General features: G+C 46.4%; 1 protein-coding gene across 1 annotated transcript; it reads right to left on the bottom strand.

Annotated features, from left to right (window-relative positions):
• Positions 1 to 3,417: 3,417 nt before the first annotated feature.
• Positions 3,418 to 25,519, bottom strand: LOC137534213 (coiled-coil domain-containing protein 86-like). Its single transcript, XM_068255617.1, has 5 exons — positions 25,406 to 25,519; positions 12,613 to 12,799; positions 8,931 to 9,060; positions 7,873 to 7,947; positions 3,418 to 3,840 (listed from the first exon to the last, which is right to left on the bottom strand). Coding segments are annotated over exons 1-5 (516 nt in total). The 5' UTR covers positions 25,407 to 25,519; the 3' UTR covers positions 3,418 to 3,717.
• Positions 25,520 to 25,580: the final 61 nt, after the last annotated feature.

Here is a 25,580-nt window from a genome sequence, read left to right as displayed (position 1 = left end):
AGCAGCTGTTCTGTCCCGCGCCAGTCCTGCCCGAGCATCAGTTTTCCTGCCGCCGCTCCATCCCTCGACTTGTAAGTCGATGCCAGCGCAGCCCTGCCAAGCGTATGCTTTCTTCACGTTCCCCTCTGTAATAGCGGGGAACGCAAAGAAAGGATACGTGTGGCCAGAGCCGTGCAGTGGCGAAACCGAAAGTAGCTGGCGGCAGGAGAACGGAGACTCGTCGAGAAGCGGCGTGGGAAAGGACGGTTGCTGGGGGCTTGGGGAAGTCCCAGGTAAGTGAAACAATGTGTTTATTTTCAATCTACAGTTCCGCTTTAAAATCGCTCCAGAAAGCGATTGCAATTTGCAATTTCCGAATCGAATCACTATAGTGGAAAATACTTCTCATGATTTCTATGACAAAGTAGCAACCCTAGTGATTTAAAAATCACTAGCGATTTGCGATTCAGCTTTGTAGTGGAAAAAGGGCCCGCAGAGATGTTCTGTCAGATCAATTATTTCCAACATGTCTCACCTGGTTTCCGATTGTTTTTCTCATCGATTTCTTATTGAATTGTACATCAGGTCTTTTTGAAAATAATCGATCTTACCGTAAATCTGCCTCAAAATCTCATAGTGTGTACCTAGCATTACATTTTGGAAAAGCAATTCTTAACCACCCTGGCGTTCTATTAAGATCGCCAGGGCGGCTGCGGGAGGGTTTTTTTTAAATAAAAAAAAAAACTATTTCATGCAGCCAACTGAAAGTTGGCTGCATGAAAGCCCACTAGAGGGCGCTCCGGAGGCGTTCTTCTGATCGCCTCCGGCGGCCAGAAGTAACACGGAAGGCCGCAATGAGCGGCCTTCCGTGTTTTGCTTACTTCGTCGCCATGGCGACGAGCGGAGTGACATCATGGACATCAGCCGCCTCCGATCCAGCCCTTAGCGCTGGCCGGAACTATTTGTGCCGGCTGCGCAGGGCTCAGGCGGCTGGGGGGACCCTCTTTCGCCGCTGCTAGCGGCGGATCGCCGCAAGAGCGGCGGCGATCAGGCAGCACACACGGCTGGCAAAGTGCCGGCTGCGTGTGCTGCTTTTTATTTCAACAAAATCGGCCCAGCAGGGCCTGAGCGGCAGCCATCGGCAGTGCTGGACGAGCTGAGCTCGTCCATACCGCTAAGATGGTTAACTGATGAAACAAAATTTAACAAATCCATATCACAAGATCAATGAGTGTATCGACACCTGTTCTGTTTATTTATTTGGAATGTCTCTTTTCTTTGTTCATACTGTAAAGATGTTTCACTACCGAAAATAGATTGTACTGGTGAATAAATAAATATCACACTTTGCTATGAAGCCTGACCATATGTACACAAAGCAAATTGTATGAATCCAGTCCCTGTTTGTAGGCCTCATTGAGGGCCTCTTGTTTCACAAGCAGGGATTTGCTTATTTACAGTAAATAAGCAAATCCTTGCTTGTGAAACAAGAGGCCCTCAATGAAGCCTACAAACAGGGACATGATTCATACAATTTCCTTTGTGTACATATGGTCAGGCTTCATAGCAAAGTGTGATATTCATACTGTAAAGGTGCCCATACACTCATCAAATTTCCCATGAGATTGCCTGTAGATTGAAATCATCTGTTTGGTATCCAAAAATGTCTCAGTGATTGATTTTTGTTCAAATGTCAGCATGAACAGCGGCATGCTATTTCATCCGGTTTGTGTTTAGATGGACCATCATTTATTTTTCAAAAGGACAATGACCCCAAACACACCTCCAGGCTGTGTAATGGCTATTTGACCAGGAAGGTGAGTGATGGGGTGCTGCGCCAGATGACCTGGCCTCCACAGTCACCAGACCTGAACCCAATCGAGATGGTTTGGAGTGAGCTGGACCGCAGAGTGAAGGCAAAAGGGCCAACAAGTGCTAAGCATCTCTAAGAACTCCTTCAAGACTGTTGGAAGACCATTTCAGGTGACTACCTCTTGAAGCTCATCAAGAGTGTGCAAAGCAGTAATCAAAGCAAAAGGTGGCTACTTTGAAGAACCTAGAATATGACATATTTTCAGTTGTTTCACACTTTGTGGTTATGTACTATACTTCCGCATGTGTTAATTCATAGTTTGGATGCCTTCAGTGTGAATGTGCAATGTTCGTAGTCATGAAAATAAAGAAAACTCTGAATGAGAAAGTGTGTCCAAACTTTTGGTCTGTACTGTATATTACAGCAACCCTATCCCCACTCTATGAGGATATTAAACAAGGTTTGGTACTGGTACCAGGGTGAATGGAGTGAGTGTTGGTATGCTGAGTATTGTAGTTGTTATGGAGCGCTCCGCATTATTTTAAGTGTTTTTAGGGCAGGGGTATGTGATTTGTAAGTAAATTGTGGCCTGCTTTCCCTTCATTCCTGTCAGCATGCAGAATTATGAAGTAGCAAAAAATAAGTAACGTTTTATTGCAGTCTGATTTTCACGGAGTAGTAATTTATCTAGAGAAATGACTTAAAGCAGAACTGAACTTAGAACTTCCTCTCTGCTCTATAAGATACACAACAGCATAACCTTTAAAGTGAATGGGAACCGCATTTTTTAAAAAAATGAAGCAAATACTTACCTAAGGAGAGGGAAGGCTCTGGGTTGTATAGAGCCTTCAGTCTCCTTTCTAGGTGCCCTCTATCCTGTGCTGGCTTCCCCCCCCCCCCCCCCCCCCCCCGTTTCAATCCCCCGCCGAAAGGGTATTTGGAAGTCTTCGGGAGCCGTGTCCTCCCAAAGACGTGCAGCTCCATACTGCACAGGCGTGAGCGTGCAAGAGAGCGTGCTTGCGCAGGCGCAGTACAGGGCCACCCTTCTTCAGGAGCAATCTGGTTCCCTGAAGACTTCTGAAGCCTCCTTCGGCCGGGTAAAGCAGTATTTGACTAAATTAGGCAAATACTGCTACCGGGGAGCCAGCACTGGAACGAGGGGACCAGGAGAGGAGCGGGAAGGCTCTATAGGACCCAGAGCCTTCCCTCTCCTTGGGTAAGTATCTGTCTCATTTTTAAATGCGGTTCCCATTCACTTTAAAGGAAAACATTTCTTTGTTATAGCTGACACAAATCCTACAATAAATCTGCAGTGTTTCTACTTCCTGCTTTCATGGAAGCAGACCTATTAACATCCTGTGCTTTCAAGTGAGCTTATATGCCATGGCAGTCAGCTGCCACAGGGGAGATCTCAAATTACAACTTGTGATCAGATACAGATGAGAGGGAATTAGACAGGCTAAACTCTCTAAATACATACAGTATGCATTTCTCTTTGTTTTCCTTCTGTCCTGTGCAAGAGTTCAGGTCCACTTTAAACCTTTTATGCTGCGAGGTAAGAGGAGGTTATGAGCAGCCATGGACCAGGTTGGACCCAATGCTGAAGATAAAAACAAACAAATCGCTTGTTGTGAGATTTATAGACTGTAAGATCTTCTTTATATCATATCTTTCACATCCACCACAAGGTAAACGAGCAACCTCTTCAGCGCTGCATAAAAACATGCTATAAACTAGAACTTGAGCTGCTAACAGCTCTGTCCAGTGATCAGAGGTGGAGGTTTTCCACTTGGCAGGCTTCCCTCCTTCAGGGTCCAATGCTGGGATAAAAAAAGTGAATAACAATCTTAAGACTCCCATTGGCTGCAGCACATCAGTTCAAAGTCTACTGAAGTCCCATTCAGCTGGTTTATTTCTGATTTTCCTTACGAAGGTGTGGCCTTCTTCTGTGACTTCTTGCCAGCCTGAGACATGACAAGAGTGTCTCTCTTCTGAATACTACGCAGCTGCTTCTTGCGCGCTCTCTTCAGTTTTGTCGGATTGCGTATCTGGGGGGAAAAAAATATACATACATATCAAGAGGGTTTACAATTAAACTAGGCATTCTACTATGACTGTGATGAGCAAGATCACTATTAAAGAGAACCCGAGGCGTGCTTGTGAAATCAATATTAAGACACAGAGGCACATTCTGCATACAATGCCCAGCCTCTGTGTCCTTTTATTCTGCTTCCAGCTGCCCCCCGTGCTCTGCTGTCCCCAATTATACAAACCGCCAGGCTAGCGACACGCAGATTGCAGCTAGTCTGCTAATTGCCTTCTGGCTACCACTCACCGCCGCTCCCCCCCCCCCTCCTGTATAGCACGCAGGGCTGTGGAGTCGGTACAAAAATCTTCCAACTCCGACGACTCAGTTTATGAAACCACAACTCCGACTTCGGGTACCCAAAATGGCTCAGACTCTGACTCCTCGACTCCGACTCCTTAGTCTAATACTTAACAGGGCTGTGTATTTTGTACAAAAATCATCCGACTCCTCAGTTTATGAAATCAGCGCTGCGTAATATGTTGGCGCTTTATAAATACAATAAATAAAACGAAATCAACAACTCCAACTACGGGTGCCCAAAATTGCCTGGGTTAAAGGGAACCTAAACTGAGAAGGATATGGTTTTTTACTTTTGCCTGACTCTCTTGCTGATCCTATGTCTCTAATACTTTTAGCCACAGCCCCTCAACAAGCATGCAGATCAGGTGTTCTGACTGAAGTCAGACTAGCTGCATGCTTGTTTCAGGTGTGTGATTAAGGGCTCTTTTCCACTATGAAATGCGATTGCGATCGCGATTCCGATCGCGATCGCAATCGCGTTTCAATTTCCACCATGCGATTGCGATTGAGCTACTATACTCATTATAGTCCAGCTCAATCGCATACAAAACGCGGCAGGACAACGATTGCGATTTGACCAAAATCGCATCGCAATCGGATCGCACTAATGGAAATTGCTGCTGCAGTTTCCATTAGTTTAATGTACCTTGCGATTTGCGATCAGAAGCAAATCGCAAATCGCAGGCTAGTGGAAAAAGGCCCTTACCCACTATTGCAGGCAAAGCGATCAGCAGGACTGCCAAGCAACTGGTATTGTTTAAAAGGAAACATCTATAGCCTTCTCAGTTAAGGTTCCCTTTAAACAACTGAAAAACGCGTTATTGTTCCGATTTAGGAAAAAAAGAAAAAAAAAAAAAAACACTACCACCAGTCATCCCCCCCCCCCCCCCCCCCTTCTGATCTAGTAAACTACTTCTCGTGGTCCCTTGGAGTTTACTATAAAGGTTTTCTACTGTATGTAGCCTGGGGGAAAGGAAACCGGCACAACCCAAGCTGATGATGAAATGGCTCCTTTGGAACTTTGTTCCCTCTGCTTGTGGATGCATACATGGTGAGAACCTGGTGCCTTTTGCTTAAAAGAGAACCTGAACTGAAAAAAATTCATAATAACCATACCCAAATCATACTTACCTCCTGTGTAGTCTACTACTCAAATCGCTTTCTCCTCTCCTGCGTCCTGTTTGTCCACTGTGATCAATGGATTTCTTACTCCTCCATTTTGAAATTGGCCATTAGCCCATAACAGCTTCCTGGTCAGCACACTGTTAAACTGTAATATCACCCACTTGAGCCATAGGGAAACATGGGCATTACCTTGCACATTCAGTTGTAACTGACAGCTGCTGATATATAACTGACACTAACTGGTATATTTCAGTGACGCTTCCATGGCACCCGGTGTCTCCAATGCAAGGGGGTGGGACTACGCGCCAGAAGGTCGGCGCCCAGGAGACTTGAAAGATAAAGACCCGGTAAGTCCTTGTGACGTTTTACCTGAAGGGGATCCATGTAATGTCTAATTCAAGTCTCCCCCTAAGCCCCAGCAAGTATCCCCGCCCCCTTGCAGATGAGTGCTGTGGCACTCTGGAATCTTAAAGGGGATCCATGTAATGTCTAATTGTGGCGCTATATATAGTCTCTTTAACCCTTTAGCAGCCAATATAAAAAAAACTATATGTGCTCTGCATGGCCAATTTCTTTCTGCTGTTGGGAAAGTGTGCCTTCCCGGCCTGGCAGGCGATGCAGAGCGACGCAGGGAGCTGTCATAGTTGCCTGTCCGATGCTGGATCAGCTTCACCTCTTCCTCCACCCCCGGTACTGCAATCACATCCTCTTCTGGTTCCTGATCATGTTATGACATGCGATCGTGACCCAGAGGATGGTGTCAGCGTTGCAGCACTGTCCGGTGGTGGAAGAGGGGTGATGAAATAGTCTCTTCCACCACCAGGTAGCGCTGCAACATTGATACTGTCCACTGAGTTCCTATCACATGTCATATCATGTGATCTGGACTTAGAAGAGGATGGGAGTAAAGTGCTGCAGTGGGAAATGCAAATAAGGAGCTTTCCTCAGAGGTTTACTGGGTCCTAGGCCTGAACGATTTTAGGAAAAGATTGAATTGCACGATTTCTGTCAGAAATTGCGATTCAATACACAACGATGGATCAGCACACCGATGGTGAGTATGAGTTGCTCCGTATAGTTAGCCATGCATAGGTGCTCCCAGTATAGTTTAGCCAGCTGTAGGTTCCTCAGTGGTTAGCCAGTATATAGGTGCCGCAGTACAGCTTAGCAAGTGAATAGGTGCCGCAGTACATCTTAGCCAGTATATAGGTGCCGCAGTACAGCTTAGCCAGTATATAGGTGCCGCAGTACAGCTTAGCCAGTGTATAGGTGCCGCAGTACAGGTTAGCCATCCAGATCCCCTTTTGTGTATATAACCAGATTCCCCCCACACATACACCTTTAATGTATATGGGCAGATCTCTCCCCCCCCCCCCCCCTTAGTGTATATAGGCAGATGCCCCCCATTTAGTGTATATAGCCAGATCCCCCTTTAGTGTATATGGGCAGCCCCCCCCCCCCCCTTAATGTTTATAGCCAAATCTCCCCTTTGACACCCACCTTTGGCATATATAGGCACAAACACTTCCCCTCTTCCCTTTGTATATATGCAGCAGATCCCCTCACCGCTGATACATGCTTCTCTCCCGGCCCCCTCCCCTGCTCCCAGCCCCCTCCTGCCGTAAGTTCTGATGTGATTTGGCTTCATCATATTAGATTGTCGCGCGGTGAGCCGCGGTGAACATGCAGCGAGTGTTGCATGGCAACGGTGGCCGCCGCCAGGAAGTGATGTTACACTTCCTGGTACAGGGCCTGCGTTACTTGGCAACACTCGCTGCCCTAATGCGGTGAGGCCGAATCACATCAGGACTTACTGCATGAGGGGGCCGTGAGCAGAGTGGGCCGGGAGAGGAGCATGTATCGGTGATTGCAAAAAACGCTGCAAAACCGCCACTTTGACAATCTGAGGATCGTCAAGCCCCTGATCAAAATTCTCAGTTTAAAACCGAAAATCGTTCAGTCCTACTGGATCCATGCCTACCATCCCTTACACTTTCAAACTACCAAAATGTATCAAAATCCCTCTCCATAAACTTTCTTCCAGGACCACATCTCTGCCTCACCGTTCCAATTCCGGGCTGCTGACCTCCCAGTGATTATCACAGGAAGTGCAGTTGCAACATCCAGGTATACAGAAGCTGCCATGATCACTTCCTTTTAAATACCAGTTGTCTGCCAGTCCTGATGAAATCTTTGGCTGCAGCAGCCACTGGGACGCACTCAAGAGGCCACCCTGCAGTGTTAGGGAGTCTTCCCTTGAACTCTTTATTGAATAGGTACTGGATTCGAACCCTGGTCTCCCATGTCAAAGGCAGTGCCCTTAACCAGTACACGATCCGCCAGGGTGGGGGCAGTAGCAATGTGCATTCATGTGTATGTTTATGTTCTGTTTTGGTGTACCACCTGTGTGTGAGGGTCAGGTGTGCATTTTAATGTTTTATGTTCATAAAAGTTAAATAAAAAGAAACAAAAAAAAAAAAAAAACACAGTACACGATCCAATCACTACTCTCTTTGTATAAGTTTAAGGAAGGACTTTGGATGTTTAAAAAAAATCAAACTCTTACCACTTGGACCACTTCAGCTTTCCTCTCATTTTCCAGTCGGCGTCTCAAGTTCTCCTCCCGACGTTTCTTTTTTTCCTGTGTGCACAAAAGACAAAAAAGTTGTTAGCCATTCACATAAATATTTTATTTATTATTTGTCTGTGTTGCTTTCTTATACTAAACCCCTCCTTCTGGAATATGGAATTCAGTTCTGGGCACCACATTACAGGAAAGATATTGCAGTTTTAGAGCAGGTGCAGAGAAGAGCAACAAAATTGATACGATGGATGGAAGGTCTCACTTACCAAGAAAGGTTAGATAAACTGGGTTTATTTAGTCTAGATAAAAGACTCCTTAGAGGGGGATCTAATTAACATGTATAAATACATCAGAGGGCAATATAAAAGCTTGTCGGATGAGCTTTTTGTCCCTAGGCCTACTCAAAGGACATGATCTGCGCATGGAGGAAAACCGTTTTAGCCATTTATTTAGGGAAGGGTTCTTTACATAAGAGTGATTAAGATGTGGAATGTATTGCCACAGGAAGTAGTTATGGCAAATCCTATTTCTGCATTTAAAGGGAACCCGAGGTGAGAGTGATATGGTGGCTGCCATATTTATTTCCTTATAAACAATACCAGTTGCCTGGCAGTCCTCCTGATCTTGACTATACTTTTAGCCATAGACCCTGAACAAGCATGCAGCAGATCAGGTACTCTGACTCAGCTTTTACTGGATTAGCTGCATGCTTGCTCCAGGGTTTTGACTCAGGCACTACTTATGGCAGAGATCAGCAGGGCTGCCAGGCAACTGGCATTGTTTACAAGGAAATAAACATGGCAGCCTCCATATCCCTCTCACCTTGGGTTCTCTTTAAAGGGGGTTAAGATGCTTTCCTTGTGTTGAAAGACATCCATGGCTATAATTACTGGGTAATGCCCAGTGGTGTTGATCCAGGGATTTTATCTGATTGCCATCTGGAGTCGGGAAGGATTTTTTTCCTTTTGGGGATAATTGGACCAAGCCTTACCAACTTTACTGAAAAGGAAATCAATGCAACGCCCAGGAAACAAACTCACCTCCTTCTCTCTTTGCTTTTCATCCTTTAATTCTTGGGCTAAACTTTTAATCATCTTTTTTTCTTGACGCTCCTTCATTTTAGTGTCCCAAGATGTGCGCAGGGGACGGTCTTTTACCATGCTGGAAAACCTAGCCAGTAAAAATAAATATAAATATTACAAAGGCACCATTAACAATGCTCACCTACCTCTCTATACTAATATAGTTTGTGTGCTTGTGGCTTGGGGGGCTTTAATAATGAGAGCTGTTGGGGGCGGGAGTGACGGGCCTTTGGGGGGCTGTTCCTTTTCTGTGTGCGCTCCATTAGCTTCTTCAGCCAGCCACTTCAATGCATTCCGGGAATTCAATGGTAGACCCTGCAAACAGGAACGTGCAACCCCACAGCGGGAGCTTGAACCTGGCTGAAGAAGATAGCAGAGTGCATACAGATGGGGGGCAAGGGAGCAGCGCCCTAAAGGAAAGTAATGCTGGTCACTCATCTCATCACAAAGATCAGCTGGACTGCCAGGCAACTGGTATTGTTTAACAGGAAACCTCCATATCACTCTCAGTTAAGGTTCCCTTTAAGTTGTGTAAACACACCTAAAATATTGCTACCCACAGAAATTGTGACTTGATCCTACAAGCGACAGTTTGCAGCCGACTGTCGTGCTAATGGCTTGTGAGATGAGACTGCAGCCTCTTAAGTTAGGCATACATTATAAGATATTCTTAAAGCAAATCTGAACTGAAAATACACTGATGGGATAGATAGATAGATAGATAGATAACACATACATACATACATATATACATACATATAGTGCTACTCCTAAACAGGACATAACTACAATACCAAACCCTTATTTTAGGTTTAAAAAACGAAACCCTCTGGCAACAGCTCAAGGCAGTGTGCTGTAGCTATGTTGCTAGGCAACAGTCTACTGACAAGTTCTGTCGCAATGCAGGAGTGTCAATGGCCTGGTGCACAATGGAGTGGGTTCCAGTGAGAGCAGTGACGAGGGGAACAATATGTTTGGCCTAGACTATCTGACACACTGGATTTCTTGCTAAAATATCAGGGTACTATACCCACACTACAATTTCAGCAGAGATGGTCCTGGCCAAGAACCTTTGTAGCGTGTGTACCGGCCTTCAGGCTAGCCACACACTTGCAGTAACAAATTTTGGGGGCCGATTACCAGTTAATTCAATTAACTGATTTCATCTGTTGCTCATCTATTCCCCCAACTCAATTCATTTTTTAACAATTCTGTTTGATTTAACATTTGAAAATGTGGTTGGACACGTTGCTGTGGAAACAACTGCTGCATAATTTTAAGTTGCACCAAGTGGTAGAATGCTTGCAGTTCAAGACTAAACGTGCCAAGCTGTGTAGAAATTATTGACAATCTGTTCAACTTTTGAGTGGAGTGAGATCAATTGGCTTGGTATATTAGGTCACAATCAACCCATGTATAGCTAATGTAATTTTGCCTGGAAGTCAGTTTCTCAGGTTTACCACCCCACTTTAAACTGTAGCGATCTGAAGAACAAGAAACAGGCAGGCACTCAGATGTCAGTGCACAGGTAGCAATGTCTGGGCTGGATGACTTTCCGAAGATAGGCTGTATCCTGGCGTGCTCAGAATCATAGCAGACTAGCATGCATAACCAATGAACAGGTAGATCAATATGGCAGTTACAGAATTAACCCTTGTAATGTCATTCATCACTACTTTAAAGTGTAACTGCAATGGTAAAGACATATTTGAAAGTTTGCTTCAAGAGCCCTTCTCAGCAATAGTGTAATCAGACTGCTTTACTGATTTTACTTGTGAAACAGAGATAGAATGCCAAAGCACATACCACTATTTACCTGCAGCAGTCTACACAAAAGCTTCATTTTTGTACACCAACCATTTGCCTGCCTTGCTACTTATGCACCCTGCACTCTAGTTCTGCTAAAGAGGCCTCCAAAAATCTGCTTGGAATTTTTTAATTGAATAATCAACATTAGAGTTGAGCACATCCCAGTAAATGTAACAAGTAGCAGAACTGTATAAATGAGCTATGCTGAGCCCTGGCAGGTTCCAGAATTTGGATAAAAATGTACCTTAAAGCCTGCCAGACCTTCAAACTAGTTTGAATGATGGGTACTAGTCTGCTGCTTGAGGGGACCCACCGCTGGGAGAAAGTTTGTGTTAGGCAATGGAGAGAGGGAGCTTAGTGAAAAGACACTGAAGAAGAGAAAGGTTAGTATGAGGCTGAGGCCAAGGGAAAGGTTAGTGTGAGGTGGAGGAGTGGTGAAGATCGGAGTGATCGTCAGAATCGCCAACCTCCATCTCTCATTTGCCTCACACTAACTTTTCTTCTGGCCTCAGCCTCACACTAACCTTCTTTCTCTACAATGCCTACACTAACCTCATCCTAGCAGTGGCGGCCCTCAAGCCCATGCCAAATGCAGTATTGGTGCAGATGCCATTCTGCAATACCGCCATGGGGCAAGAGGGGGCCTGATTGGCATGGCTAGGCTGGAAGATGTATGGCTGGAGACCAGACGATACATGGTTGGATTTCTATTTCAGGAATTTAGGCAAAATTCAGGGACATGCTGTGACAGCAACCAATACTGCAGAGTTAGTAAGGCTGGATAGTATTCCACTATTAAAGAGGAACCATGATGACAAATATTAAAATGTAATTTATTATAAAGAATACCAATTTTTACTTTAATAATCCTGGTTTCAGTATCAGAAACACTTTTTGTATTATATATTGCAGTACATTGGTGTGTAACCCAGCCCTCTGTGTAATATTTAGCCAAGGCTATGATGTCCTGCTACTTTGTACCCCAGAGCACTCTGGGAGATCAGGTCCTGTTCCTGCCAACTTCACAGAGGTAGCAAAAAGAAAACCCCTCATCGATTCACCTTGCCAGTACTGAAGATGCTAGAATCCCTGATAAATCAGGTATATGGCTTTACTACTGTTTTAGCCTGCGATACTCATCTTGAAAAGGTGACACTGCAGAGAGTCTTGTTGGGCACTGTGGCAGTTCAGCTGCACATCTTATTGATAACAAACACTGCATAATATATGGTCAACATTAGACATTGCATGTTAGTAAGGATTATTACACAGAATCTTAAAAATGTGCAAACAATTAGACTCGGTTCCCACTTGCGCCGGATCACGTGCGACAGTTTAGTGTCCACTCCGATAGTCCGCTGTGAGCCTTGGGCAGATGCATTACCACCACAGGCTATATGGTGAACGCATCTGCCAACCCAGGATTATCGGACTGCACAGGAGCGCAGCCCGCTTCCCGCAACAGATCACACTGACCCATTGCAGAATGACAAGTGTAAGTGGTTTCCATTTATAAAAAAAAGGAACTTTGCACTGTCAGTTTTGCTATCAGTCGAGAACGGACAAAAAAGGTTTGTTCTCGGCTCAAGTGGTAACAGATCCTAAGACATAATTCTGGTGAGCAATCTGGATGTACACTGAGGGATAACAGTAGTATCAATACTCATTTCCCTTGGCTATATAAGAGATGTGTAAATCAGAATGACTGAACAGAATCATAAATCAGACACACACCTGAATGCAAATGCCTGACTAATGTTCCATTTTGAAGTCCCACACTAGACTGACTCCTAGCAAGTATTTTGCTTGCCAACATACAGTATTTGCTCACCTCTTCTTATTTTCCTTCCACACACGTCCAGATTTTGGTTTTCCTCTTGGTATGTTCTTGCTGACAGTGGTCTCCTTTTTCCTTTTGGCACTGATACCCTCGTTATCTTGTCCATTTTGGGTGCGTTTCATAGGTTTTTTCCCACCAGCAGAGCGATTCACCTCTACTTCCACTACATCTGGCAGCACTGAAACGGCATTAGTCAGAGTAATACATGATCTACTTATTGCAAGGGACAAGGGTGATTGCTCAAGTCTGATTCTTATTGACTTGTCTGCAGCATTTGATACTGTGGATCATGAAATACTAATCCAGCGACTGAAGAATTACTGTGGCCTGAAGGGGTACTGTTCTTAGCTGGTTTCAGACCTTCCTATCTGACAGAACACAGCAAGTTTGTCTGGGCACACACTACTCTAATCCAGTGCCACTGCCCTATGGAGTTCCACAGGGTTCTGTGCTATCACCATTACTCTTTGCAGTCTACATGCTCCCACTGGGCAAAATAATCCTATGGCCTGCCTAGGATACCATTGTTATGCAGATGACACACAACTGTATCTGTCCTTCAAGCCTGGCACCCAAGACCCATCAGCATACATAAATGCGTGTCTAGTGGATTTACAAAATTGGATGAACACTAGCTGGTTGAGGCTGAACTCAAAACGCCCCCCCACAAACTAGCAATTGGGGGGTGATACCGTACAGTATAAAGACTCTGTACAAAACCTTGGGGTGATCCTGGATGGAAATCTAAAACTCGGACAGCAGGCATCAGCTGTCGTCAAGTCTTCCTTCTTCCATCTAAGAAATATAGCGAAAATTAAACACCTTATTCCAGCTGAAGACCTACCTGCCCTGGTTCATGCATTTGTATCCTCCCGCCTAGACTACTGCAACGCCCTGTTCATCGGATCTACAGATAAGGTTCTGCGCCCCTTACAGCTAGTACAGAATGCTGCAGCCAGACTCCTAGCCAATGCCTCCCGCAGCTCACACATCACCCCAGTACTGCAAACTCTTCACTGGTTGCTAGTAAAATGGAGAATCAATTTTAAGATCTGCCTGCTGACAGTCAAGGCTCTACACCACATGGGACCCAAATACATAGCGGATCTATTGGAACTCTGCCAACAAAATGAAGCTGGTTATTCCCAGGATACACTTAACATTTGGTGCTCGGGCCTTTTCCTATGCAGCCCCTACTCTATGAAACTCACTTCCACAATCAGTACGAGGGGCTCCTTATCTGGACAGCTTTAAAAAAAAGGCTAAACACACCTCTTTTCCCGAGCCTTTGAGACTGCATAATGCAGGGTGACAGCACTTTGAGTCCCCAGGGAGAAAAGCGCTATAAAAATATTATAGTTATCTGTCAGCCCAGACACCACTCTCTCCTGCCCATCAGCTGTCTTCCCAACTTCCTGCACTGTTCCAATTATTTTATCCGATTTCCCCTCCACCTCCTCTTCAGCCTTCCCATCGTGATGCACACTTACTAGTTCTTCAGTCTTCTCACTACTGACCTCTTTCTCCAACTCCTCCTTGCCAGTTCTTTCAGTTTCTGACTCATCTGCTGCTGCTGGATGTTCTGCCTCTTGGGCACTATTCTGCCCATTTCTCAGTACAGCCTGTTTTTCTATCCATGGTATTAATTCTCTACAGACACTACAGCGCTTCACTGCACGCTACAGGAGCCACACGTGCTGAATATGCCATCGTCGCGAAATGATGACGTAAAGCTACGTGAGCGCGATAAGACAACATTATCGGTGTACACGGAAGTCTACTGACAGTGTATCATTTAGATCAAATAAAACAGGAAAATCTAATGTTTTTATTGTATCGTGTATGGGCACCATTAGGCAAGATAGCAGTTTTTGCCCACCGTTGATAATCACCTGGCTTTTTTTTTTGTAAGATTTGGTGGGGGCTAGCATGTAGCATCTACCAAGCCCCCAGACTCCAGGCCCTAGGCAAGTACCTAAATTTGCCTTGTGGATGATCTGGTGTTTCCTGCTGGGCAACTAATAACCCCCAACTGCTGGTGGGCAACTAATAATCTCCCCCTGGAGGAAACTATGAACCCCCTTCTCCCCTGCGTACGTATGAAATCGCAGCTGGGAGACTTGGGCACAGGATACAGCTGGTATATGGCTTATCCTGCTCCTGCACATGTCCCGGCATTGTTAATTACTATTCCCCCTCCAGGTGGACATGGATGGTAGGGAATGATGTAATTCGGGTGCCAGCTATGGCTGGCAGCTGAATTAGTGTTTTAAAAGTAACTTCAGCTCCCTCTTCTTATGGCGTCAAAGTTACTCACTGTGCGCCGCTATAGCTGTAATTCCTATTACGGTCTATGGTGGCGACGGCTGTGCCCAAACCTCCTGCGCTGTATTTGATGTGGTACTTTCCCCTTGGTAGGCAAGTAATAACCATGTAAATGTATGCTGCTATGATAAGTTTGCTAGGATGTTGGAACACCGGCTCTGTGCATTTGGTTATAGTAGTAGCGATTATGAACAGCTACAGGACAATATATTGTTGCCCTGCTGGTTTTGTGGACAGTATTTAATAATAATTTAGTATGTCACGTTGCAGGCATGGATATAGTAAAAATGATTTGGTGGCGTTTTAGGAGATATGGAGGAGAAACACGGAGAAGATCCATATGATTTGTACTCCATGTATAGCTAATTCTAGGTTTACTCTGCTCTTTTGTTCTACTCGTATTTAATCGATGAGCCCTCAGGTGCAAAACATACCTGCCAGAGTACAATAGCTGATGGAATACGTTCTCGTAGCTATGCTGCCATCCATGTAAGAGCACAGCCAGTGTATGGTTGCCTCTTATCCAGGCATGTTAGAACCCCATCTGCACATGCTCAGTAGTGTGCTTCTGATATCCCTCTTGCAACTTGTTGTTAGCAGCTCCCAGTTATCCCATAGGAGCAGGTTTACATGCAGGTTAGTGTAAGGATACAATTTGCTGAACGATCAGTTCCATTAATTGATCATTGATCGGATTAGTTAGAAGTTTTTTATCTGTTAGTGGTCCCAAACTATAATTTCCAGGCGTTCATAAATGATCGTTTGTTGAATTGTATTGTTAGTGGTCACTTTAGAAGTGAATCTGTGCAGGTTACTATAATTACTATGCTATTATACGAATACTCCTGGGCACCTCCGCCGACTTGCTTTCACTTTAGAAGTGCGTTAGTGTTAGGTTAGTGTTAGGAGTGGAGAAGGGTAGGAGAGGTTAGCGTCAGGCAGAGGTGGGGGGGGTGAGTTAATGTGAGTGAGATCACTAGATCACCAAACACCAAAGTATTTCCCTCACTGCACTAAAAAGTATAGGTCGGGTAGTACAACTGGACAAAGCATGTGTGAGGTTTGCACAGGCCCAGTAGCACAACATTTCTTGTGCACTCCTTTTTGGGGTAGCTTTGTGTTACTTTGCCTGCACAGAGATTGTGCTTGTGCAGTTTGGCTGTGGTCGCATACAGAGGTGAGCACAGCCACAAAGAAGAAGAGGGTCCCAGGCAGCAGCTTTGGGCTCGTGGAGGATCCCTGAAGCCTACTTACAGTAAACCTGAGATGGGCTATTTAAAGGGAACCTAAACTGAGATGGATATGGTTTTTTACTTTTAAAATAATACCAGTTGCCTGACTCTCCTGCTGATCCTGTGTCTCTAATACTTTCAGCGACAGCCCCTGAACAAGCATGCAGATCAGGTGCTCTGACTGAAGTCAGACTGGATTAGCTGCATGCTTGTTTCAGGTGTGTGATTCAGCCACTACTGCACCCAAAGAGATCAGCAGGACAGTCAGGCAACTGGTATTGTTTAAAAGGAAACATTTCATATCCCTCTCAGTTTAGGTTCCCTTTAAAAGACTTTACACTTACCCGGGGCTTCCTCCAGCACCATGAGCACCGATGCGTTCCTCGCCGTCCTCCCGAGTGCCTCTGTTCTCCTGGTATCAGTACTGTGCATGTGCATAAGAGCTGACAGGCGCAACTGAGCCAGATTACCGGGACCGATACCAGGAGAACAGAGGCACGTGGGAGGACGGCGAGGAACGCATCGGTGCTCATGGTGCTGGAGGAAGGTAAATATAAAATCTTTTAAATAGCCCATTTCAGGTACACTTTAAAGAGGAGCTGTCAGCCATACTATCTCAGAAAACCCCCCTACATATATAAGTAGATAAATACTTGCTCTACTTACATAACACATGTATTGCACTGTCCCACATTTTTATTTTAGTGATTTTTCTACAGTAAAAGAGAAAATCCTTCTTAGGGCTCACCAACACCATAAGTGCTTGTAATTGATTAGCACTCTGAGCGCTTTTTAAAAATAGCTCCCATTCACTTTCATTAAAATCACGGTAAAAACTGCCACGATTATTACTTGTTTACCAGATAAAAATAAACAATTGATTTTTTTATTTTATGCCTGACAGTTACACTTTAAAGGATACCTGAGGCAAATGTAATGTGTTACCTTTTATTTACCTGGGGCTTCTTCCAGCCCCCATAGTCTTCCTCTCAGTCCTCTTCCTTGGTCCGCTGTAGGCCCCCAGCAGGTCCTCCAAGTTGCACATGTAATGGCCCGGCGGTGTGCGTTCTTAATCGAATGCACACTCAGAACCGCGTTTGTGTCCACAGTCGTGGACAACCTGCAGACTCTGAGGCCTACAGCAGATTGAGGAAGAGGCCAGCGAGGGATTAACAGGCGTAGCAGGTGGTTTCGGCGCTCAGTGCAGAGCGGCAAAACTAGTTGTTGCTAAAGCAATGATGCTATAGGGCGTGTAAGGGTAATTCGGGGTTCCAGCAATCGCCCGACCCCGATTTACATCACCCTCCAAGTTGCTACGACTCATAGGCCTGGGACTTGAGCGGCAGCTGGGTGAGCCATCATTTGGCTCACCCTGTGCCCTGATCACTGGCAACATACTAATATGTACACCCTACAGGGGCTGGAACAAGGTCCAGGTAAGTAAAAGGGGACACATTACATTCGCCTTGCTTGTTCCGGTAACAAAAGACAGTCTTTCATGACAGGCTCTGTCTTAATGCTGCACGACCAGGGAATGGGGGTGTGTCTAATACTGACAGTGTTAAATACTTACCTAATCTAACGTACTTGGGACACAGGTGATGCATTGCCCCCTTCCTGGGGAACACAGCTCAGGCCAGGTTTCTGCCGAAGCTCTTCAGAAGCCTCCGTCTGCATCCGGTGGCCTGCCTCCAGCTCAGCAGCCACCAATTAGGCCACAGCTGCTGAGCTGGGGGTGGGGCTTGGTAACCCAGATAGGTGTGGCCAGAGCCTCAGCAGAGATTTTGAAAAAAAAAAAAAAAAAAAAAAAAAAGGGGACACATACACAATTCCTAGGGGGTATGAGGCGTCGAGGAGCGCTCACCCGCTTGGAAGAATTACGGCCAATCAGGTATTTATTCCTGAGACCTCCTCCCCCAGTCCCGTAACATTAAGACAGAGCCTTACATGACATGACAAAACCTAAGTGTGCTAAGAAGCCAAAGAAACAAATGACCTGCCAAACTGGGAATTCTCCTAGATCTGTTGTATCTAACACATGCACCCCTTTTGTAAGCAGCGCGTCATCGTTTGACATGAGGTGGTGTGAGGCCTCATTCACGATATACGCGTTGCGCATTTCGACAATTCGTATGGGGTGTGATTAGCTAGACTTCTACGGGCTGTAAGAAGCCCCAGGTAAAAAAAAAAAAAAAAGCTTAACTTTTTTACTTTACCTCAGATATCCTTTAAAGGATGCCTGAAATGAGAGGCTATAAATAATGCTAGTTGCCTGGAGTCCTGCTGATCTCTTTGGCTCCTGTAGTATCTGAATCACACACCTGAAACAGACATGCAGCCAATCCAGTCAGACTTCAGTCAGAAACATCTTTGAAGGTTTGTTCAGGGACTATGGCTACAGCTAAGTACACACATCCGATCCCTTGGGCAACACGATCCCTCAGGCGACAGTTTTGGGAATGATGCTGCACAGCCCTCATACTCCATGGAGGTGTTAAAATTGTCCGATAATTGGCCAATCAAAATGGAAGGTGTGTACTGATCAGCAGCCCCTGTACACTCAACAATTGTGAGCTGAAACGGTCAATATCAGACGTTTTGGCCGGCGGTGTACGTACCTTAACCACTTGAGTACCAGCAGTCTCTGGCCCCTTAAAGAGACTCTGTAACAACAAAAACCTCCCCTGGGGGGGTACTCACCTCGGGTGGGGGAAGCCTCCGGATCCTAATGAGGCTTCCCACGCCGTCCTCTGTCCCACGGGGGTCTCGCTGCAGCCCTCCGAACAGCCGGCGACAGAGCCGACTGTAGCTTCAATATTTACCTTTGCTGGCTCCAGCGGGGGCGCTGTGGCGGCTTTCGGCACGGAAATAGACGGAAATACCCGATCTCCGTCGGGTCCGCTCTACTGCGCAGGCGCCGGAAACTTGCGCCTGCGCAGTAGAGCAGACCCGACGGCGATCGGGTATTTCCGCCTACTTCGGAGCCGACAGTCGTCAGAGCGCCTGCGCAGGAGCCAGGAAGGTAAATATTACGTCACCGCTGCACGAAGGGCTGCAGCGAGACCCCTGATGGATGGAGGACGGCGTGGGAAGCCTCATTAGGATCCGGAGGCTTCCCCCACCTGAGGTGAGTACCCCACAGGGGACGTTTTGTCGTTACAGTTCCTCTTTAACCACTTAAGCGTTCAGTGTATTTTCACCTTATGCACCCGAGCAATTTGTTTACGTTTTAGCGCTCCTCCCATTCATTTGCCAATAACTTTATCAATACTCATCACATCTAAATGATCTATATCTTGTTTTTTTTGCCACCAATTAGGATTTTTGGTGGTGGTATTTGTTTTTGAAAAAAAAATACACTATTTCTCCATTTCCATCCACTATGGTTTTGAAATAAACAATGCTACCTACTTGTTTTCACATTGTACCCTAGCAATAATTACAAGCCCTCATTTCAAAAATAACAGTAATATACACTCATGGCCTACATTAAAAAAAGCTGAGTCCTAAAGAGACTCAGAGATCAACTAAAGTAAAGCTCTGATACTTACCCGGGGCTTCCTCCCGCCCGATAAACACATCTAAGTCCGAAGCCGTCCTCCTGCGGTCTGCCGTTCAGCCGTAGTGAGCCCCGGTATCAGGCTCAGTCAATGCCAGTCTGGGTCTACTGCGCACACGCAGTAGTCCCGGACTAACGTCACTGAGCCTGTTACTGGGAGTCACCGTGGCTGAATTGCAGACCGCAGGAGGGCAGCGTGGGACTTAGACGTGTTTATGAAGTATCAGAGCTTAGTTGATCTCTGAGTCTCTTTAAAGAGAGTCTGAAGCTAAAATAATTTGCTGTTTTTATTGCCCACTTATGTTAAGCAATAAGACCATAGCTGATTCACTTCTACAGCGCAGCAGAACGAGGTTTTTATCCTCAAAATCTTGGGGCAAAATTCCTCAACTTTCCAGGTCGTGGATTGCGAAGCAGATCGCCATCTCTCCCCGCCCCTTTCATTGAGAGGGGCAGGGAATATGGCGATGGTCGGAGATTGACTGGACAGGAGGCAGAGCTACAGTGCAAAGTTCTGCTTCCTCCAGGAAGCAAAGGGAGAATTTTGCACAGGGGTTTCGGGCGGATAACTACATCGTTCTGCCGCACTGTTGCAGAGAATCAGCTATGGTCTTATAGCTTAAAGAAGTGATCAGGGAAAATTTAACAAAACAAGTGCTACTTACCGGGGGCTTTCTCCAGCCCCAAGCATGTCCTTCGCCGCAGCTCTGTCCCGGTCCCCGGCGATAACGTCAGGGCAACCTCCAGGTCACCTGTACTGCGCCTGCGCGAGTGGCGCTGTCAATCACCGCCACGTGGGCCGGAGCGGACTGTGCAGAACTACTGCGTCTGCGCAGTCCGCTCCGGCCCACGTGGCGGTGATTGACAGCGCCGCTCACGCAGGTGCATTACAGGCCGACCTGGCGGCTATATTTATAGCAGTTTCTATAGTGGGCGGTCCCGTCGGTCACTATTTTATCGGGCGATTTTTGTGCCTAAATTTACTTTTATAGCCGATATTAGCAGCAATTTACCTGGGTGCCTATGGCGGCACCCAAATTTATCAGCACGCACTGCGTCCAAATTTAAGTGACCCGTCACAGCAACTCCTGCCACCTCAAAACACAGATTTGAGGTAACAGAGAACTGCTGTGAGAGAGACACAGAGAGAGGTCACACTTCTATCCACAGATGTCCACTGACGTTTTCCTATGGTCAATTTTTTGCGTCCTTTATGTTTTGTTGCACCTGGGTCATCCTCCATAGACTGCTGGCACCTGCTAGCAGTCTATGGTATTGTATGCACGTTATGATTTCATGTGGAAGGGAATCAGTTTTTTTTACTCGTGCGAATTGCTGCCCGAAAAAATGAACATGCGCATCGCCATTTAAAAGCATCTTTCAGAGACAGTGTTTATTGAGGACTGGGAGGACACTGATGACACATGATCCCTTGGACCAATCACTGCAGCCACAAGGGTCAAGGGCTTGCCTGATGCCTTTGTCCAATCAGTGGTGCGGGTCTGCGGTCGCGTGCGGTTACAAGCGCACACACATGCATTTACAGTAAGTAAATACTTCCTGTATGGTGGTGCTTTTCAATAATGACTGTTACAATTGTAGCAGCAATCATTGCTGCTTCAGGGGGGCGCCAACCACATGGTCCCTTGCTCCGATTGGTAGCACGGCATGCGATCGGTAACATGCGTGATCGTTTGCAGTGGCGGTTTTAGCGCTGGATGTATCTACTGCATCCTGAAGGCTTGAGCAGCCTCATTTTTGAATGTAGGAGATACGTCCAGGAGATTTAAATGGTTAAGGACTAGACTGCTGGAACAAAAAATGGGGCTCACTATGTCATGCCGCATGGATCTGTCGCTCTCCTGCCACTGAAGCCCACTCGCTGTGCTGTCACTATGACAGCAGAGCTCCGTGAGCCAGTCAGGAGTATTGACTCCTGACCCCTTTATCACATTTTTTTTATTTTATTCATGAGCCAATGTGATTGGCTCACAGTGATCGCAGGGTCAGGAGCCATGGAAATCGGCTCCTGACCGCCTCATGGAGCTCTACTGTCATAGCGACAGAAGAGCAAGTGGGTTGCAGTGGTGGGAGAGCAGCATGAGGTGCGGTTGAAATCTACATCCTGTTTGGGTCCTGTTATCCCTGCCAGGGTGTCGATTTTCAATCGTCCCCGATTGAAGCCGCTTCATCGTCATTCATCATCCCTCTTCCCCCCTCCATAGAAACAGAACACATCGCTAACCTCAAGGCTAGGGATGTGCCTGCAGTGGCGTTCCTACCATTGGGTGCAGGAGGGCATGGCGCACCGGGTGATTGACAGCCAGGGGGGTGTCGCCACGACCCCCGTGGTAGGCAGAGCAGAAGGTAAAGTAACGCTATAAGGAGGGGCAGCGGTGGGGAGGGGGAGAAAATATCCCCCCTCCCTCACCTGGGTCCCCTCCTTCAGCGCTCTCTACCTCCAAAATGCGGCAGGCAGGCAGGGCTAGGAGGAGAATAACTCACCTCACTTCTGCATTCCAGCCGTTGGAACGCTGCGTCGCAGTCACGTACCACTTCTGCGTCTTCAATGCCGCCCACTGTGCTTCCTTATGGGCGGAAGCACAATGACCGTCATTGAAGGCGGAGATGTGGCACGTGACGGCGATGCAGAGTTCCAATGGCTGGAGCGCGGAAGTGAGGTGAGTTATTCTCCTCCTAGCCCGCCCGCCCTGCCTGCCTGCTGCATTTTGGAGATCACTGAAGGAGGGGACCCAGGTGAGGGAGGGGGGATATTTCCCCCCTCTCTGCCGCTGTCCCCCATAGCGCTGCCCACCCCTCCTGGGCCACTATACTGGGGGCCTCTATATTACCTACACTTGTGGCAGCTATACTTGGCATTACCCGCTGTGGCGCGCTTAGTATGCCACACTCACTCCTTTCCTTTTTTTTTGGGGGGGGGGGGGGGGGGGTTTATAATACCCAGCACCGGGTGTCAGAGGCCCTAGGTACTCCACTGTGTGCCTGTAAGGCATCATTCCCCGAATTGTCGCCTGAGGGATCATTTCCTGTTTCCCAATGGGTGACAATTATCTCATGTGTGTACTTTGCTTTAGCCTCCAAGCTAGCAACACATGTGTACAGCATCAAGCTCTAAACTGTCACCCAAGAGATTGAGCCCCACTGGGCAACCGTGCTTCTACTGGTGCATAAGGTTAAAAGGCTGTGGCCCTGCAAAAAAAAAAAAAAAAACACACACACACACACACACACACACACACACACACACACACACACACACACACACACACACACACACACACACACACACACACACACACACACACACACACACACACACACACACACACACACACACACACACACACACACACACACACACACACACACACACACACACACACACACACACACACACACACACACACACACACACACACCACTGGTCCAGGGAATTAGATGATGTAACAGTGACATCTTGTCTGACCAACATGCTCAGATTGTAAGAAGTGGTGAAAGCAAATCCTGAAAGGTCTTCCTCAGCCACGCACAATACAGTATAATAATATGGTAGGACATCATGCTGATTACACATAATGCAATTTCCCGTCCGATTGACCGACAACGGGATCGATCAGTTTGGATACAGATAATAATGAGGATAGTCGACATTGGTAATGAAGGGGAAAATCATTCACACAGCAGGGCACAGGGCTGTGCTCATACCTGACTCTGTTAAGTTCCCCAGAGCTGCTCCATGCTCTGTACACATGCTGCTGCTCCATCCAAAGTCAACTGTAGCAGGGCTTTAGAAAGGGGACAGTGCTGTGAGCTGCAGGATGCAGACTTCCTCTGGCAAGAATCATGCATGTCTACAACTGTCCCGGATGCCCCCCCCCCCCCCAAACATCTTGGCCAGAAATCTGCCGTTGACAGGCCGAGTGAGCGTTATTTTCCTCACTCACCCCGCCGTTACGTGATGTCACTCATGTGCCACTCGGTTGGTCCTTTGCTCCCTCCCATAGGCTATCATTCATAAAGCATTTCCGCATGCGGAAATGCTTAATACCGCTGACTTTACCGAACACTCAGCAAAATCCCCATTCATAAATGCTCTTTCCGCATGAAAAGTTGACATTCCCGTGAAGAGCGATACATTTCCGCCTTGTGCGGAGTTTTTCTAGATTAATCTAGAAAAAGTAACAAACACGTCCATTCATAAAGATTAGAGCAAGCGGTATGCGGAAGGAAAATACCGCTTGCTCGACAGTAGCGATAGGCGGGCGGATTACTTGTGAATGAATGAGACGGACCTCCCAAGCAGCATCAGACAGAGGAGCGCACGGAGGGAATTGGGCAGCTTTTATGTTTCCGCATGTCTTCCGCCACGCTACCGCCTGCTTCCTCCAGAAAACCTCCGCACTTGTATCGCAACAGGCAACTTTTGGTACTTATCCGTTAGCCGGGCGCATCTGGCAGGTGGCGCTGTTGTAGCGAATTTCATTCATGCTTAGTTAACGTAGTGCTGTGTGAATGGAAGCGCCGCAGGTGGCGCTAATTACATTGATACGGCACATAACAATAACGGTGTTAATGGGAACTAATATGTATTTCAAGTGGCCGGAACTGAAACTTAATGCAATTAAAATGAAGGCGGCGGCAATGTAACAGATGAAGCCGCCGCCTTCGTCTGTTCTTCGTCTTCTTCTCCCACTTTGCCCTCCTCTGGCTTCTATACAATGCTGGCAGCCTGCGGGGACATGCGTCTCCCCCCAGAGTCGTTCGTCGCGGAAGGGAATCCTGTTTGTTTTCTTGCGACGAACGACTCTGGGGGGACACGCGTGTCCCCCCCAGCTGCCAGCATTGTATAGAAGCCAGAGGAGGGCAAAGGGGGAGAAGAAGACGAAGAACAGACGAAGGCGGCGGCTTCATCTGTTACATTGCCGCCGCCTTCATTTTAATTGCATTAAGTAACAGTTCCGGCCACTTGAAATACATATTAGTTCCCATTAACACCATTATCGTTATGTGCCGTATCAATGTAATTAGCGCCACCTGCGGCGCTTCCATTCACACAGCACTACGTTAACTAAGCATGAATGAAATTCGCTACAACAGCGCCACCTGCCGGATGCGCCCGGCTAACGGATAAGTACCCAACTTTTTTATGAATGACCACCCTGAAGTCTTAAGTACCGCTTGCGGAGAAGAACGGTGTTTTCCCGCACTACCGACAGCTCCTTTATGAATGATAGCCATAGAATAGACGTAAAAGTGTAAGTATACATCCAAATATAGACAATCTAATAAGATTGTTTGTTGAGTACAATAAAAAATGTGGCAAGGCAGCATCAGTAATTTTTTATAGCAATCTGTGCATGTATGGACAACTATACACCCACTATCTTGATTAATCTCACGTACATCTCTCAATAGAGATATATATATATATATATATATATATATATATATATATATATATTCCACAATTGCACATAAAAAGATCTATGACAGATGGACAGTATGCAGGAAGAGACAGGAAAATGAAGAAAAGATTCACATGGAAAATTCAGTCAGTACACTCTGGCTCTGCTGCAAATACTGTACATAAATAGGCTGGCTGGGTGTACAGAAGGAGGCTAAGAAATAAAATAAGAAGATTACTTACTTTTTCCCTTCTGTAGCTACAGCTGAAATCCGATCTCTGCAGACACAAAACGTGTGCTCTGAAATCAGCCTGTACTGAGTCGCACAATGATGACATAGGACAGTGTGCACTTCCTAGTATACACCCCCGTGGGAGTGTCTGAAGACTCTGGTTTGAGGGCAGCTAGCTAGTAATG

This window comes from Hyperolius riggenbachi, chromosome 10 (genome assembly GCF_040937935.1).
Source record: "Hyperolius riggenbachi isolate aHypRig1 chromosome 10, aHypRig1.pri, whole genome shotgun sequence".
In the NCBI taxonomy this organism is placed as follows: domain Eukaryota; kingdom Metazoa; phylum Chordata; class Amphibia; order Anura; family Hyperoliidae; genus Hyperolius; species Hyperolius riggenbachi.
This window is presented reverse-complemented; position numbering and strand designations above follow the sequence as displayed.

Bases quoted from the DNA above. Each gene is read 5' to 3' on its own strand.
- LOC137534213 (XM_068255617.1), bottom strand. The intron at 9,061-12,612 runs GTGAGCAAATAC...TTTACTGGCTAG, and splicing joins TGGAAGGAAAATAAGAAGAG to GTTTTCCAGCATGGTAAAAG. The intron at 7,948-8,930 runs GTGAGTTTGTTT...TTGTGCACACAG, and splicing joins AAAAGCAAAGAGAGAAGGAG to GAAAAAAAGAAACGTCGGGA.